The following is an 18,247-nucleotide window of genomic DNA, read 5'->3' as shown; positions in this document are numbered from 1 at the left end:
TGCCACAGATTGAATCAATCTAATCTTTATTTGCAGAACTAACATTATCAAAGGAATCTGTCTAACAGCTATGTTTTACCATCCCTGGCTAACATATGTGCATAGAAACTAAAATAGGTGTAATAGATATGAATTATGGTTTAAAATAGGCCTTGATGAATGAAAAAAATGCAATATTTAGTCTATGATCATTCCTCTTTAACAAAAGGGCCACAGGATGCACATTTTTCACAAATTTGGGAATATTTCAATGTTTCCAACATCTCAAACCTCAGAGGCATCATACACATTTTTATTGCAATCCTAGTGCTGAAGCAAGATGTCTGGATCTTTACATAAATTTCCTGAAAAAATGAAGTCAAAAAAGTGGTTATGACAGAATTGACAACAAAAAGGAGGCCTGAAAAGGAGCAAAATTTACATTTTATTGTTCTATAAGCCACGTAAATGCAACAAACACCACAAATCCTAGATTTTGCTAAAAAAAAAATATTGAACATTAAACTGACATTTACAGATCTACACCAGTTTTGAACCAGGGTGTGGTCTCATTGGCCTGACATGTCTTATGGTTCTAAGTTTGGCTTTAAATAAAAAAAGGTTAGAAATCCTTGAAATGTACAAAATATCCATTTCTTGGTGCAAAATAACATTCCTAGACGCAATTCAACCACAAATTCCAATTTCTATCATTTAATTGTCAACACAGGAGCAATTAAATCTCTCAAAACACATTAATAAAAAAAGGTGGGGTGGGGCATTTATAGCCTCTCAACACAGGAGCAATTAAATCTCTCAAAACACATTAATAAAAAAAGGTGGGGTGGGGCATTTATAGCCTCTCTAAACAGAATGGAGTAAAAAATGTCTAGAAAGACTGGGATATTGCTTCCTACATGAAGGAAATGCAAGAATTTAATGTTTCTGAGAAGAAAAAAATGCTTATTCTGGGTAAAATAGTGGCAAAATTGACCCAACCCCTGTTTTGAACATTTTGTACAAACCCATCTGCTGTACATTATTAACTGAGTGTGACTAAATTTCAGTTTTCTGTAGGAAAGCCGGAGCTATTTCTAAACCTTACAAACTTATAGATCCCATCTAAGTTATATTAGCAATGAAAATAAGGGCATTTTTAGACATTTTGACTCATTTGAGTAGTCATGAAAGCATTAATTTCTACCTCGAAATGGGAGAATCTGGAGATTTTCTGTGAATATTCCTGATTTTTAGACAAAATTAGGTGAAATTACACTACTCTTCACTTTGTCTGTGCTTTTTGAGGCAGAATAAGCCAAAATTGGACATTAAAATATACTCAGCCAAATTAAAAACTTGACACTCGGGATTGTTGGGACTAGATTTTTAATATTTGGTTTAAGGCAACTATTTTAGTGTTATGTTGTGCACAGACGACCTTGACATCAACAGAAAGCAAGAATACGTCTCGCCGAAAGTCCTTGACATTGATAACGTTCGTGATGTCACAGTACCACTCAAAATGAAATTCACAGACTTGGAGAACAATCGGAATAAAGTGTTTAGTAACGGTTGTGGCCTCCTCTAGAGTCTCGTACTGCCACGCAACGTCTTCTCATGGATCTCAGAACATTAGTAAACTCTACCCGAGGAAGACGTCGCCACTGCTCAGCAAGAGCATGTTGAAGGTCCTGCAACGTCAGTGGTGGATTCACTTGCTGACGAACACGTCGACCCAGTTCGTCCCAGATGTGTTCAATAGGATTAAGGTCGGGGCTAAGCGACGGCCAATCCAGGACTTGGACACCGGCATTTCTTAAAAAATTCTGGGTAGCAATTGCTGTATGGGGTCGAGCATTGTCTTGTTGAAACGTTAGTCCAGGCCCATGTCTCTGCATAAACGAAAGAAGAACAGGTTGCAAAATCTGATCCCTGTACTGGAAAGCATTTAAGCTTCCTTGGACAACAAGAGGAGCACGTCCATGTGCACAAAAAGAACCCCAAACCATGACGCTGCCGCCACCAAATCGGTCAACTTCTCTGACGCATACTTGAGCGTAACGTTCACCTCGTCTGCGGTACACTCGGACCCTGCCATCGGCAAATCTCAAAGTGAATCGAGATTCGTCACTAAAGACAACCGAATTCCACTGTCTTTGAGTAAATCTTATGTGTCTTGTGGCCCACACAAGTCGGTTACGGCGATGAAGAGGTGTCAATATTGGTCCATTATAGGGCCTCCGAGCTCGAAGACCAGCAGTCTGCAAGCGATTTCGAACAGTTTGTGCAGTTACCCTTCCACCAAACATCTCTCTACTTGTGGAGGTTGCAGTGACAAATCTGTTTCTAAGATGACGTAATCGTATTGCTTGATCTACTGGAGTGACGTCACACGTGGCGCCCCGCCCTTGGGCGGTCGGCAATAGTTCCAGTTCGAAGCACTCTCATTCTAAGATTAATTATTGTCTGGCGTGAACAATTAAAGGCTCTTGCAACAGTGACCACAGACTGACCAGCATAGAGCCTACCTACAGCACGTAGACGTTCTACATTTGAAAGGCGCGGCATTTTCTAACAAAGATGAAAATAACAATTTTAATTTGTTTTTCCAGTTCAAGTTACGTGTGCGTGTTCAGTTTAAGCAAACTTGCATGATTGACCTGACGAGTTTGTGTTTGCACGTGTTTTTCAGGTTTTTCATCTTTATATGCTCAAAACTCACGTGATCCACGTGACATTACAATTTTATGAAATTAAAGGCTTCTTACTACTTACTATCGTTAGAAACACTTTAAAATTTATTTGACTTACCAGAAAATAATTTTTGTTGAAATTCATCAGTGTCAAGTTTTTAATTTGGCTGAGTATATTTTTCTTACTGTTAGAAATTAAATAAAAACTGAAAATTGAGAAATTTGCAGTAAAATCACAATTTTTCGCCAAAATCGATATTTTTTTTTAAGATTTAACAATTTTTTTTAGTTTTTCTGTACTCAAAATATTTTATACATATTTTCTAATAATAAAGTCTTCATATTTTCAAAACTAAGGCATGTTAGTCACAGCCTTGTTACACACAGACAGGCCACAGATCACTAATTATTTCCCCATTGACTTTAATGTTAATTCTCGTCTCTTAGACCGGCTCTAACTTTTTCCCAAATTTTCGTTGGGTAGAACGCTTTCTGCCACAGATGGAGCAACATGTGGCAAACTCTTGCCCAAAAGCATGTATGAGGTTCACCATGAAAAACTTGAGATACACAAGTTGGAAGTAGAGACAAGTAAACATGCAATTTCCGGCCCTAATTTTCAACGTAACCAACCTCACAACTCTTGTATCCTTCCGCCTCAAAATCATGAATATTCACCAAAACCTGGCAGAAAATGTTTTTTCAAACCCTTTTTTTCGATTCTACACCAAAAATTCAACAGATATCGCCATGCTAAAGGGGGAAAAGGAAAGGGAGAGAGAGACTAAAAATAACTTTGGCCCTACGCCGTAGAAATATTTGGCACTATCTACCAGACAGAGTTATTTTCCCTGGCAGTCCACACTGGATAGAGCGAGACTTGTGTAGAGAATGGTTTAATAATACTCCTTGGTTTAATACATAGAACTATATATAGAAACTGGATAACCCCGATTATCCAGACGGGTCCTAGTTGATTCTTTCACCGGAGCCTAGTAAATTCACAACACACCACCCCGTTTTTCTGTAAGGTGGGACATTATCTATATTACCTGCAACAGTCGTGCATTAATAAAAGAAGAAAACAGGAAAAATAATGAATATATATATACTGGTGAATATATACATATAATATAAACATTCATTCACACACAACCACACTGATAGCGGTATATTATTTACACCGTAACATTCACGCCCATTCACTACAGTATTAATATCAATATTATTTTTAACTGAAATAAATTTATTTCCTCGTCCATATCGACCTCCCACTCTTCCATGGCGGAATTGAGGGCCAATCCAGTTTTCGACGGTTGTTTGATTAAAGTCGAGGGGTGCAGCCGGAACTCTCAAAAAATTAACAAATTCTACCTGTTGTCTTAGATTTAGATGATTTAGTTTGAATCGTACTGGGATGGGCCAACCATTCTTTCTGCATACCGCTTCCAAGACCGGTCTATTTGGCTGTCCAAGGGGAGCCAACCTCCTAAATTAAAAGACTCGACCATTTGTTCTGGGGTTCTACCTCCCACCATCCGGCATAATGCCTTAAGAGCCTGTGTTTGTCTGTCAATATTATCAGGACTGTTGTTTGTCTCCTGGGTCATATACCGAGGCATATGGTACTCAAAACAATGAAACTTTATTTTTCTACTTATAACTGGACAGCCTGTTAAAGGGCAAGACTGATTTCTTCCTTGTAAACGGCGTCTGGTGGCCTGAAAAGCAGGTCCCGAAGGGACAGAAGGGGCAGGAACTTGTCTGGTTACCACAGATGGTACAGGAGGCAAATTTTCCGAAGCGTTCCCCAAGGTGGAACTAGTTGGGACAAAAGTTGGCACATGGGAAAAATCCCCACTCCCCACTGCAACGCGGTATACATCCTGCCTTAACACACCCCTACGTATTCTGGGATCAGCTACCCCCCTGAGTAGCTACCCTAGGCGGAGTCCCATACCCTCTACCCCTGTGACGGTACGGGGCTGATAATGGCCAGTGCGTATGTCCAAAACTATTATCCATAATTGTATCTGAAACAAATAAAACAAACAAACACTGCCTTTACCGTTAAAAAATTGGTAAAGACAGTAACAAATTAGTTTATTACTACTACCCCCTTTCCCTGCTCCGTCTCAACACCGGAACGAAATCATTATTCCAAACAATTTGGACAAATATACTCTTTATCATCCCAATCGGAATCCAAGGCTATATTAACGCAATGATAATGAAACCAGTCGTCACATTGGTCGCAACAAATCATTGGTGTGCCATTATCCGGTTCTCTACAAATGCAATAAACTTCTGCATTCCCCGTAACAGTCGGGAGTGAAGCATCGGAATCCGATCGGCGACGGAAATTAAGAATCCAATTTGGCAACGGACCTAAGAAATCCAAATGTACCCTTTCCATGGGTGACCCGGCATGGTAACGGGTTAATTTAGCACGAGGTTTGGCCTGGGTATTTTTGTTAATATTGCATATCGCACAAGAGGTAACATATGCGCGTACATATTCGGTCATACCGTACTAATAAAACTGTTGTTTAATACGACTTTTTGTTCTCTGAATACCCTGATGACCAGACAGCGGTATGTCATGACATAATCGACATATATCAACTTTTAAGTCTCTGATAAATTACCCGGTCCTTTGACTCTTATAATTCCCTTATCTAGAACAGACAGATTCCGATTAATCGAATAATGTTTTACAGCTGGACTCTGTAGCATTAAATAAGCCTGTTCCGGTTCAACCCCAAAGGTTAACCAAGTCATTATTATCTTTAATTCCTTATCATTCGCCTGTGCAGTTTTAAGGAGTTCTGGAGAATAACTACTTAATGAAATACCATCACCGTCTACGTCGTCATTATCATTCTCGTCTGCAGTCACATATTACCCGCGGTTCATTTGGATATCCTGTAACAGCTATGCTAACAGGTTCAAAAACTGACTCTTTCCCCAACATTAAATTGCGCTTAATACCGGATTTATACGGTAAGGGTATGACGTCATCCACATTTGTAGCAAACTCCATCCAATTTGTATGTGCTATCTCACAGTAACGACAGCCACCGCACGGTAAATCGGTCAACTGTACATCTATATTAAAATCATCGCACGGTTTATCCGGCAATTTCATTCGACTTAAGGCATCGGCATTTACATGCAAACGTGCTTTCCGATGAACAACTGTCATATAATATTGACCCAATTCTTCCAACCAACGTGCTAGTTGTCCGGTCGGATGCTTAAACCTTAACAACCAAGTGAGACTAGCGTGATCAGTTCTCACTATAAAAGGTTTTCCAAGTAAATAATGTCTAAATTGCCGCGTGAAACGTATAATTGCTAAGAGTTCTTGTCGCGTCGTACAATAGCGACGTTGTTCTGGTTTCAAAGAAAAACTACTATATGCAATGGCCCGTTCTTTGCCGTCTTGTATCTGTGACAATTCCGCAAAACAGCGTTCATGCTAGCATCACAATCGAGAATAAATGTGCCATGTTCCGTGGGCAAAGCCAGTACATGAGTTGTCACAAGCAAATGTTTAAGTTTATCAAAAGCAAATTGTTGTGTCTCACCCCACATAAACTGTTTTTTTAACCGGTAATTGAATAACAACGGCAAATTGTTTTAAAAACGTTCTATGATAGTTAGCAAAGCCTAGAAAAGATTCGACTTCCTTTGTGCAATTTGGAACCGTCCATTTCTCTACGGTTTTAGTTAAATCATTACCCGCTTTGAGACCGTTCTGACTAACCATTCTACCTAAAAATTCAACCTCTTGCTGAAATAGTACACACTTCTTATGTTTTAATTTCATATAATATTCCCGAAATCCAGCTAATACCAATTTTAGATTGTCCAAATGATCATCTACATTTTTGCCCATGACCATCGTATCGTCCAAAAAAGCTAATGCAATATCCCAACTAAGTCCATTAAGTACTAATCCGATGCTCCTGGAATACCCAGAGACAGCTCCCGTTAAGCCAAATGGTAGTTTAGTGAATTCAAATAAACCGTATTTTGTAATAAAGGCGGTTTCTTTCCTATCTTCCTGTCTAAGAGGGATTTGTCAATAGGCAGAATTTGCATCAAGTTTTGAGAACCATTTATTGCCAGATAGAGTGTCCATACATTCATCCACCAAGGGTAAGGGGGATACATCTTTAGTGGTAACCGCATTAATAACTGATGTATTGCAAAGATTTATTGATAATCTATAAATAACTGCATAAGTTTTAATTGATCTGGTTCCGTTAATAATTTCTTAGAACGCATGAATAAATTAATTAAATGCTCGGGTATATTCTCAAAACTTGCACAATCTGTCTCAGAGCCATCGTCTTGCAACGGATTAATAATATCTTGCTCCCTAAACTCAATAGCCTTAGCTATTTGTTCGTTCGTGTCAAGTATTACCCTTTCTTCAGACGGGTTTATTAAACAAATACGAGGAAATTCTGTCTCGATATGTGAATGTATTGATCGGGCAATCAACAACTTCGGGTGTTTTAAATGGGATAAATTTTTATTTAAATTACACTGTACCCTAGCTACTGATAATGGTGGAATGACTATCCGTTTAGCTACGGAAATATTGGCATTATCGGAGTACCCATCAATATCGCCATAAAATAAATTGAAAACATCGTCGCCTATTTTCATTCTATCGTTTAACATATCGATATGCACTTTGTCTGCGCGCATAAAATCAAGTCCTAATAACATGTCATCCTCTATCGGAGAGACATACAACTGACTAAGTTCTATTTCAAAAGAGCCGATTTTAAATTTAGCCGGTCCTACAATACACCCAGGAAAATCTAATTGACGACCTGCCGTATGTAGGCGTACATCTCGAATTTTAGGTGGCTTTTCCGGTAACTCATCGTATCGACGATCACAAAGTATGGTGACTTGACTACCAGTTTCTAAAACGGTCAAAATTGTCATGTTTTAAACTTTCACGTTAAGCTTATACATCGAATCGGAAGATACCTTACGGGTAGACGTCGAAGCTAACTCGCACGTTTCCTCAATTATCGCGGAATCGATTGAGTCAATTCTTGGAATGACACCATTTGCAACGATATCCAGGAACCTTTGATCAACTCCCGGATATATTGCTCATCACCGACGGAAACGGTGGATTTAGAACCGATCGAACAATCAACGGTTCCCCTTTCATTTATACCCGTAGCTTCGCTCGACACCTCACTTTCTGAAAATAATATCGGCGATGGTAAAGTATACTGGATGAAACGCTCGCCTACTCGTTCAATCCCTTGTAGTTTAAACACTCATCATCGCTGACAAAACTGACATGTTTCTGCTCTGCAGTGGGATTAAAGGCGTACTCTGTCTTGGAGTTAACAAGCTTGGACACTCTCGTTTGAAATGACCCAATTTACCACACTGAAAACACGAGGATTGTTCACGTAATGGCGACCTTGAGCGCGGTCTAAATCTTGACACATTCAAAGTAAGCTTAGAGACACTATCTGTAAGTTTCGCCATTGTTTTTAAAACCGTCTCCATTGTACGGTCGGATTTGACGACCCCGTCTTCCAAACTTTGAAACCGGGAATCTATATTCAAAGGCTTGGATGAATTAATTTCTTTCGCAGTGGCATTGACAGACCTTACCCTCTGAGGTTCATATTCCCTAACTGGGCTGCGCGTATCTCTACGAGAATTTCGTCCATAAATCGCAATATTATTATGATAGAACCATTTAATAGATTGGATTGCTGCATCCAGGGTTCTAGGGCGCATATTACAGGCGTACTGCCCCGCTTCTTTATCAATACAACCTTGACAAAATCTCAAAACAACTTGACCAGTGACATGTTCGTCGGAACATTCTCTAAGGGCCCGCGAAGCAACCGATAGAACACGGTCTGCCCAATCGTTTATATTTTTCCCATTATTCTGGCGTAAATTATAAAACTGAGTCATCGCCGACTCGGGTAATTCCTGATTGCCAAATCGTTTCTCTAACTTGCCTAAAAGTTCAAAAAATGACAATTCATTATATCTTTCTGCCATTACACAGTAATAGTCACTGGCCTTTCCTTCAAGACAAAAGCATAATTGATCATTGCTTTCGGAATCGCTCCATTCCTGTAGCAAAGCGTAACGCGAAAATTTACTAGAAAAAGCCTGCCAACTTGTCATACCATCATAGGATAAGGACTTAGGTTGGAATGAGACACGTCGGCGACGGTCATCTAAAGTTGGCTTTCTATAAGTCCGACCTGGCCGGTTACATTCAAAATTGTTTCCAGGCGACGATGTAGTCTGACCACGTTGATGGGTTCCGGCTATATCCGTAGGCAATCGGGTCGAAGGAGAATTGTTACAATCCAAACTCCCACTCGGTTGTTTACCGTCTATTTCTTCCGTGCCCAATTGTAAGAATAAACTCAGTACCTCCGGAATCTGTTCCAATTCTTCCCTATCTATACTGCCAATAGCCTCTCGAGTGGCACATATTTTCTCAGCCGCAATCGGGCTGACTCCTATGTCACATAATTGTTCAAATGAACAACTATTAATGTTTATCTTGCAAGACATATTGTCCCTTTAAACAAATCTAAATCAATTAATTACAAAACTATGAAATAAACCAATAATTTCTATGATATAACTTACTTATTGTCTAGGAATAAACTGTTGACAAAATTATACTTGTCATACCACGCGTATCATCGAGTATGGACTAGCTATAGTCGCACGTGCAGTCAGTACACGCGTGCGTTAAGTAAACAAATTTACAAAAAAGGTGTTAATGAGTTGTGTTTGGACCTGCGAGACACGCTCACAAACACAACCCTTCACACTTAGATTCACAAAAGAAATCAATAAAGTAAACAATCTTTATTTTAACCTATAACTATAATAAAATAATTTTATTATAACTTTCCTCTCCCGTTTTTTAACGAAAAAGATTAATTTTTATCCGGTACTATCATTTGTAGTGTCGAGTGTATATTTATATGTACCAAGTCCCACTTGGAGTTCTAAGGCGTCCGCATAAACTAACTAAGTAATTACCTTGTAAACATCTAGGGAAAACTGTAGACCGATTATCTATCGGTGACCGGTTTTATACGCACAATACTGGATCATTGTTTCATCTGGAAAATATTTGACCTATTAAATATTCCGATCTGCCGAGTGTTTTTACCCACAATACACCTGTATGCATTCAGTATTTTTAGTTTTAAATCTTTAATCTAATCGTTAAGATGTACATTAGTATTAGCTACGATTTTGGCACGTGTGTTAATTTGATTACATTTATTTATTACAGTCAGAATTTTTTTATTTTTTGAGGAGATTTTGTGAATCCAGTATTGTGCAGCCTGCAAGTCTTTTCGAAAAAAAAACAACCTAAAACTCTGGGCCTAATAATGACGTGAATTTGTGATGGTTGACATGTAAGTTTATATTGTTTTTTAATTCAAAATATTACTACCTTGTGCACTGAGGACTGAAGTTATCATCTGATCTGTTTAAATTTAGATGAATAATATATTATTTAAATTTGTAAAATGAAGAAACCTACTGAATTTCAACAATATCCATTATAATTATTTAGACTCTAGTCTAGTAGTTTTAATACAGATGATGAAATTGAAACGCTTGTATATAGTTTAGTATGGAAGCTATAATTTTATTTGTTCATTTTTCTTTCCATCTTATCAGGAAATAAGGAATATATTTCACAGATTGATAAAAGATGTTAATTACATGTAGCCTACACAGCAATACCAGCTACATTACGGCAGTGTGAAGTTGGATCTATGCAGCTAGCCATGACTAGAATGATGCATGTAAAGTATCCCCCAGTAGTATCAAAGACAGCAAAACGACTTCTAGACGAAAACAGTCTACATTGTTATTCAAGCAGTGAATAACGAGCTGTTTGTTATTCGTTTTTCACCTCGTTATTCGGGATTCACATATGAAGGGGTTCACGCGTCTTTAATGAGGATAATTCAGGATTTAATTTAAAACGATCACTATACAACAATAGAATAATGGATTGTAAAGTATCCCCTAGCAGTGGAAAACCCATTAGTACACGTATAGTTGGTAAATAAACCAGATTGTTATTCAAGCGGTGAATAACGAATAACGAGCTGTTTGTTATTCGTTTTGCACCTCGTTATTCGGGATTCACATATAAGGTGTTCATGTATCTTTATTGAAGATATTTCCGGATTTAATTCTAAACGATCATTAGACAACAATAGAATAATGGATTGCAAAGTATCCCTAGCAGTAGAAAACATATTAAATAACGTATAGTCGGTAAATAAACCAGATTGTTATTCAAGCGGTGAATAACGAATAACGAGCTGTTTGTTATTCGTTTTTCACCTCGTTATTCGGGATTCACATATGAAGTGGTTCATGCATCTTTAATGGGGATAATTCAGGATTTAATTCAAACGATCACTATACAACGATAGAATAATGGATTGTAAAGTTTCCCCTAGCATGAATAACGAATAACGAATAAGGTGTTAATGTATCTTTAATGAAGATATTTCCGGATTTAATTCTAAACGATCATTAGACAACAATAGAATAATGGATTGCAAAGTATCCCCTAGCAGTAGAAAACATATTAAATGACGTATAGTCGGTAAATAAACCAGATTGTTATTCAAGCGGTGAATAACGAATAACGAATGACGAGCTGTTTGTTATTCGTTTTTCACCTCGTTATTCGGGATTCACATATAAGGTGTTCATGTATCTTTAATGAAGATATTTCCGGATTTAATTCTAAACGATCATTAGACAACAATAGAATAATGGATTCCAAAGTATCCCCTAGCAGTAGAAACCATATTAAATGACGTATAGTCGGTAAATAAACCAGATTGTTATTCAAGCGGTGAATAACAAATAACGAGCAGTTTGTTATTCGTTTTTCACCTCGTTATTCGGGATTCACATATAAGGTGTTCATGCATCTTTACTGGGGATAATTCGGGATTTAATTCAGAACGATCATTAGACAACAATAGAATAATGGATTGCAAAGTATCCCCTAGCAGTAGATAACATATGAAATGACGTATAGTCGGTAAATAAACCAGATTGTTATCCAAGCGGTGAATAACGAATAACGAGCTGTTTGTTATTCGTTTTTCATCTCGTTATTCGGGATTCACATATGGAATGGTTCATGCATCTTTGATGAGGATAATTCAGGATTTAATTCAAAACGATCATTAGACAACAATAGACTAATGGATTGCAAAGTATCCCCTAGCAGTAGAAAACATATTAAATAACGTATAGTCGGTACCAGGTCGTTCTTCAAGCGTTGCATAACGAATGGATTATAAAATATCCCCTAGCATTAGAAAACATATTAAATGACGTATAGTCGATAAATAAACCAGATTATTATCCACGCGGTGAATAACGAATAACGAGCTGTTTGTTATTCGTTTTTCACCCCGTTATTCGGGATTCACATATATTTCAGGATTTAATTCTAAACGATCATTAGACAACAATAGAATAATGGATTGTAAAGTATCCCCTAGCAGTAGAAAACATATTAAATGACGTATAGTCGGTAAATAAACCAGATTGTTATTTAAGCGGTGAATAACGAATAACAGCTCGTTATTCGTTATTCGTTATTCGCCGCTTGAATAACAATCTGGTTTATTTATCGACCATACGTTATTTAATATGTTTTAAATATGTTTTGAATTAAATCCTGAATTATTCTCATTAAAGATGCATGAACCCCTTCATATGTGAATCCCGAATAACGAGGTGGAAAACGAATAAAAAACAGCTCGTTATTCGTTATTCGTTATTCGCCGCATGAATAACAATCTGGTTTATTTATCGACCATACGTTATTTAATATATTTTCTACTGCTAGGGGATACTTTGCAATCCATTATTCTATTGTTGTCTAATGATCGTTTAGAATTAAATCCGGAAATATCTTCAATAAAGATACATGAACACCTTATATTTCTACTGCCAGGGGATACTTTACAATCCATTATTCTATCGTTGTATAGTGATCGTTTTGAATTAAATCCTGAATTATCCCCATTAAAGATGCATGAACCACTTCATATGTGAATCCCGAATAACGAGATGAAAAACGAATAACAAACAGCTCGTTATTCATTATTCGTTATTCACCGCTTGAATAACAATCTGGTTTATTTATCGACTATACGTCATTTAATATGTTTTCTACTGCAAGGGGATACTTTGCAATCCAATATTCTATTCGTTATTCGTTATTCACCGCTTGAATAACAATCTGGTTTATTTACCGACTATACGTCTACTAATGAGTTTTCCACTTCTAGTGGATAGTTTACAATCCATTATTTTATTGTTGTATAGTGATCGTTTTGAATTAAATCCTGAATTATCCTCATTAAAGATGCATGAACCCCTTCATATGTGAATCCCGAATAACGAGGTGAAAAACGAATAATAAACAGCTCGTTATTCGCTGCTTCAATAAAAATATGGACAGTTTTCGTCAAGAAGTCGTTTTACTGTCTTGTATACTACTGGGGGATACTTGACATCCATCATTGTTGTCATGGCTAGCTGCATATTTGAATCACGAATAAAAAGCTGAATAACGAATAACGAGATGATCCACCTCGTTATTCGTTTTGCTGAATAACGAATAACGAATAAACAAAAACGACCCAACTTCATACTGCCCTAGATTACCAGGTAATATGTAATTTATTTATTTAGCTCTGATAGTGAGTCATGGTAGGCCAGTGGTTATACCAGTGATTCTCGATTCTCAACCAGTGTGCCTGGAGATCTTCCCAAGTATGCCGGGAAATTTTGAACGGCACACTAAGAAAATGTGAAAAAACAATTAAGTATTCATTGGTGTATGCTGATAAGTTCATAGCTGTGTTTTTTCTTTATTTAGTTGGAGTCATTCTATGTATCTATGACTAGTCTCTGTCTATGGTTTTATGACGTTCGACTTACCATGTTTATATTTTGCAAAATTATTTAGCCAGGTGTGCTGCTATTTTTTCATGTGTTCCAAGGTGTGCCGTTGGCAAAGAAAGGTTGAGAACCACTGGGTTATACACATGACACACGTGAGAGTGGACCAGAAAGTCCTTTTTGAAACCTTACAGTAACAGTAATGGTATTTCAAGGAATTGTGTCTTGTGTATAGCATTAGCAGCACCTTCATGGTTTTTAAGGCCTGCTTTTCATTATATTCCTTATTGTTTGTACTGCTTCATTTCTTTATGAAACTTTATGAGTTTCTGTTTTCAAACTTGCATCATTCATTCACACATCTAGATCTGAGCATAACTTTTCAGTCTTTTGATACTTTCAAACTTTGTGTAATTGTGAAAAAAACTAGTGGTTTTTTTTTAACTAACTCATTTTATGTGGAATCTAACCAGGTATTCCTGTTTTCAAACTTGCATCATTCATACATCTGGAACTCGGCATAAAACTTTTCTGTCTTTCGACACCAAGTTGTGTAATTTTGAAATATATGGTGGTGGTATTTTGTAATTGAACTCCTAGCATAATGCCTAATACTATTTGCTATGTACATCTTCTTATAACATGTAGGCCTACTAGTATTTGGTTTAAGATTGCCAATAACACAGCGATTAGTCAACACGTTGCGTTGCATCACAAGTCTGTCATTGAGTCAAGTGGAGTGGAGTGGTCTTGATTACCTGCTTGTATTTGACAAGGAGTAGGGTCGCTTGTCCAACCTCGTGGGATTTCTATGGTTTCCTCCCCCTGCTAAAAACCCCTACATGCAAGTCAATTATTGAAAGAAAATTGAACCATGTTAGTACTTAAATGACTTAGTTTGTGTCAAGTTGACGTTAAACCCCATTTCAACCTCTCTGGCTGTCTGGTGAATATAAATAAGGAATATAAATTAGGACCATTCATTATTTTTTATCAATGTCTTTTTGTGTATGAACCCAGTTCTATAGCGATAATTTCATATTTTTAAGTTATATTTTTAAAATGTATTAAAATAAAGCCTTAAAATAGATGGTATCTATAAACAGTCCTACCTTGTTAAAGAATAATCCTATTAATCCCATAATTCACTATTGGCAGTTGAGAAATTGGCAAAAATATAATTTTCAACTTTAAATTCAAACGCTTGAAGATAGCTATTCCATGGGGGGAATAGAAAAACAAGAGAGGAAATTATGTTATTATTTCCGGGGTGAATGATTTTTAAGTGTGAGAATTATACCTATGATCGTATAATAGTGAGTTGACAACCTATTGAGCAAAAGACATAGAAATAATTATGTTTTACCTTTCTTACAAAATATGAAATTGCCAGATTGGTTTAGTTTATCGTATTTGTATTTTGGTGGAATTTGTGGGGGTTCAATGTAGAAAAAAATTGAACCCCCACAAATTCCACCAAAATTCAAATACGATAAATTGAACCAATCCGGCAATGCACAACTACTATCTTGAAGATTAGATAGAGTTTCGTTCAAATCCCCAAAACGAAAAGCGAGTAATTACAAAAATACGGAGCTCCCGGGTTAAAGAACATTTCCACACCTTATATAATCGTTAAATTTGTTTATTGACCCTTTGCTAAATTATCTCTTCACTAATTTTTGTTCATTTTCTTTGTAGGTGTGTATTTTGTTGTTGGGGTTAATGTAAAAGACTTATTCTTCTATTAAGATGGGTTCAATAACCAGATTTATACTCAGAACGTAAAAACATTGTGGAAATATTCGTGATATACCAGGAGGAGAATTGACGAGATATGCAATATTGAATGTTACTAATAATAACCTTGGGTAAATATTAAAAATGTATTATCTGTCGACTTATCATTTATCTTTACTGAACATATTTTGATATTGGTAGATAAGTGATTTACATGTACATTGTAAAGCCTGGAATTCATTGTCAACATGATTTTGACCCAAGGGATTTAACTCACCCTATTTTAGTGCCTTGCATCGTATTTGAGTCAAAAGGAGCGCAAGACCATAGCTACCATTACATTAGTGTCAAAAGACTACATACCATTACATGTAGATCCTCGATTTATTAAACCAAAATCTTATTGTGACTTATGACAGCTCAGGGCAAATATCTGCCCTCAATCAGAAACCACAGGGTCAAATTAAGCTTGCATGGGACTAGACAGCTGTCCTCGTCAGGCTCACTATCCTGCACCACTGATAGGGTGACCCACCATAAATAAATATCTCCATATATCTCGACAATTACGCCACAATATTTATATATATGCCAAGCCTCAAATCAGTTTCACACAATTATAGTCACTAAATAAACGATCATGTACTTAATAAGCTATGACCATTAATCATGTATAAATAATAGACTGAAAACTGGTTCCAAGAGTCGTCCATAACATCCAGACACTTTTGAGTAAAAGATAGGTTACGTGCCCTTGTTTTGAAATTAGTCTCGCTTAACCAGTCTATCGACCATTCTACGTCTGATTGACAGGTCGGGATAATCAAGACTACTTTTTTACGAAACGTAACAGAAAGCTAGAACAAGAAATTGAATTTAGAAATAAGCACGTTAGGTAGCTCAACAATCGTTTTAAGAAGCTTGTAAAAGTAAAATGAAACTACTGCTAGTATCATGTTCCTGCCTAACCCGAGTGATTCAGAGATATTATTTGTACTAAACCAAAAGATGCCGCTCTTAACGGTACAGTTAATGATAAAGCGATTTAAAAAATGAAACGAACGTAATTTCTAAATCTGCTGTAATAACCAAGAAGCTTAATTTAACTGCTATTCAAAATCGTCAACAATAAATTTTTTACGGCTGTAATAGTTGATAGATTTGTAGAGAATTGCACTTGCCATGGCTATTTATAGTATCATACTGTCAGAAAGTTGGTCTCGGCACGGCGAATGTGCACGCTTCAGTGGTAGTCTCGAACTATCAGCGGTGGACTGTATTTCTGTGAGTACATGGGTCACCCTACCACTGACAAGGGGAAACCATACCCAAAAATCCTGATGACTTCCTTGGCCAATGCAGGGATCGATTACGCGACCACCAGGCTAGCAAACCAGCATCTTAGCCACTGTGGCTCCCACGAGCTAACAAATGACTGGGAGACAAAACAGGTGGAGATAGCGACTCATTTTGCAGTTATTAACCAAATCGACTGTATAAATTGTTCACATTTTCTAATTTAACAATGGGTGACAATCATCTCATTCGGGCCCATCCTGGGAGTCAATAATTTTGTGCGCAGATAGCGGGTCTTACATTTATAAGCCTTGCCATTGTGTCATATGAACTTTGTGACCAATAACAATTTGACCTTTTTAAGGTCTGTTCTGCACAATATCATAGTTCGTACATAAAACGGTATTCCCCACTTCTACGAACGATAACAGTTGACGAGCCATGAGTGAAATAACATTACTCCGTTTGATCTATGTGATACTAATAAAGAGAAAATACAATTTACATTTTATTGATTTAACTGTTGATATGAATATCTACACTAATTTAAAAGTAAGAGTGGACATCATTTCAATCAAAGTAAGCAATTTTTGTTTCTATTCGCCTTAAGCGTGGTAGTGGTACTGTGACATCGATATTATACTGTACATCGTTGACTTCGCTGTTTGACTTGTTGTCGTTGTAACATCATCAAGTTAACCTTTGCCAAAAGGCTAATAATATTAATATCTACCAATTTAGTCTATATTAACACAGACCCTTGAATGAAGCCTATACTTGTAACAACCACCAATCAAGTATATACACGTTGGCCTACTTTTGATATGGAAGTAGTAAATGATCTTGTTCTGGGACCATTACAATATCACAATTCAGCTATATCTTGAACACATTTTGAAGAGCAGCATTCGATTCCTGTAGTCTGAAAATAATAAAGAAATATAAAAAATACATATATCAACTTAAAACAGATTTACACATTATAACTTATTACAAATTACATAAACTTTACATAGATCACAATGTGAACTTAGAAATGCACTCCAATGACAATTTGAATGACAGAGAGAGAGAAATGGGGTTTAAAATCCATGACACAATCTAGGTCATTTTGGGACTAACATGGTTCAACTTTGTTTCAATTGCAATTATTCGCTTGCGCGCACGGGTCTACATATCTTGTACATACATTTCACACCTCTGGCAGACACGCTTCAACTAACATCTAATTGTAAAGACTAGGAGGTGATCCGTTAATAAGCGTTAATGAGTTTACCAAGTATGAGGAAGCATAACATGGTGTCAGAAGTAGGATCCACGCCTACATTCACTTGACTCAATGACGACAGACCTTCTGACCATCCAACGCGCACGCATTAACCATCTGGCCACTCCACTGAATGACATGGAAATTTACAAAGGCAAGAATTGTTAATAAAAAGATTTACCTCAAGATAAAAAAAATACTGGAAATAACCCTATTGCCCTATCTGCATGTGTGTAAAAACCTTAACACCGTAAGATCAGGCGACTGAATCGCC

General features: G+C 36.9%; 1 protein-coding gene across 1 annotated transcript; it reads right to left on the bottom strand.

Moving 5' to 3' along the window:
• Window positions 1-331: 331 nt before the first annotated feature.
• LOC130010722 (uncharacterized) lies at window positions 332-8,882 on the bottom strand (the record flags this gene model as incomplete). The annotated part of the gene is made up of 3 exons (XM_056098697.1): window positions 332-344; window positions 8,419-8,521; window positions 8,753-8,882. Coding segments are annotated over 3 exons (246 nt in total), but the record flags the coding sequence as incomplete, so codon positions are not given.
• Window positions 8,883-18,247: the final 9,365 nt, after the last annotated feature.

This window comes from Patella vulgata, chromosome 1 (assembly GCF_932274485.2).
Source record: "Patella vulgata chromosome 1, xgPatVulg1.2, whole genome shotgun sequence".
Taxonomy (NCBI): Eukaryota; Metazoa; Mollusca; class Gastropoda; family Patellidae; genus Patella; species Patella vulgata.
Note: the sequence above shows the minus strand (reverse complement) of the source record. Positions and strands in the feature narration are given on the sequence as shown.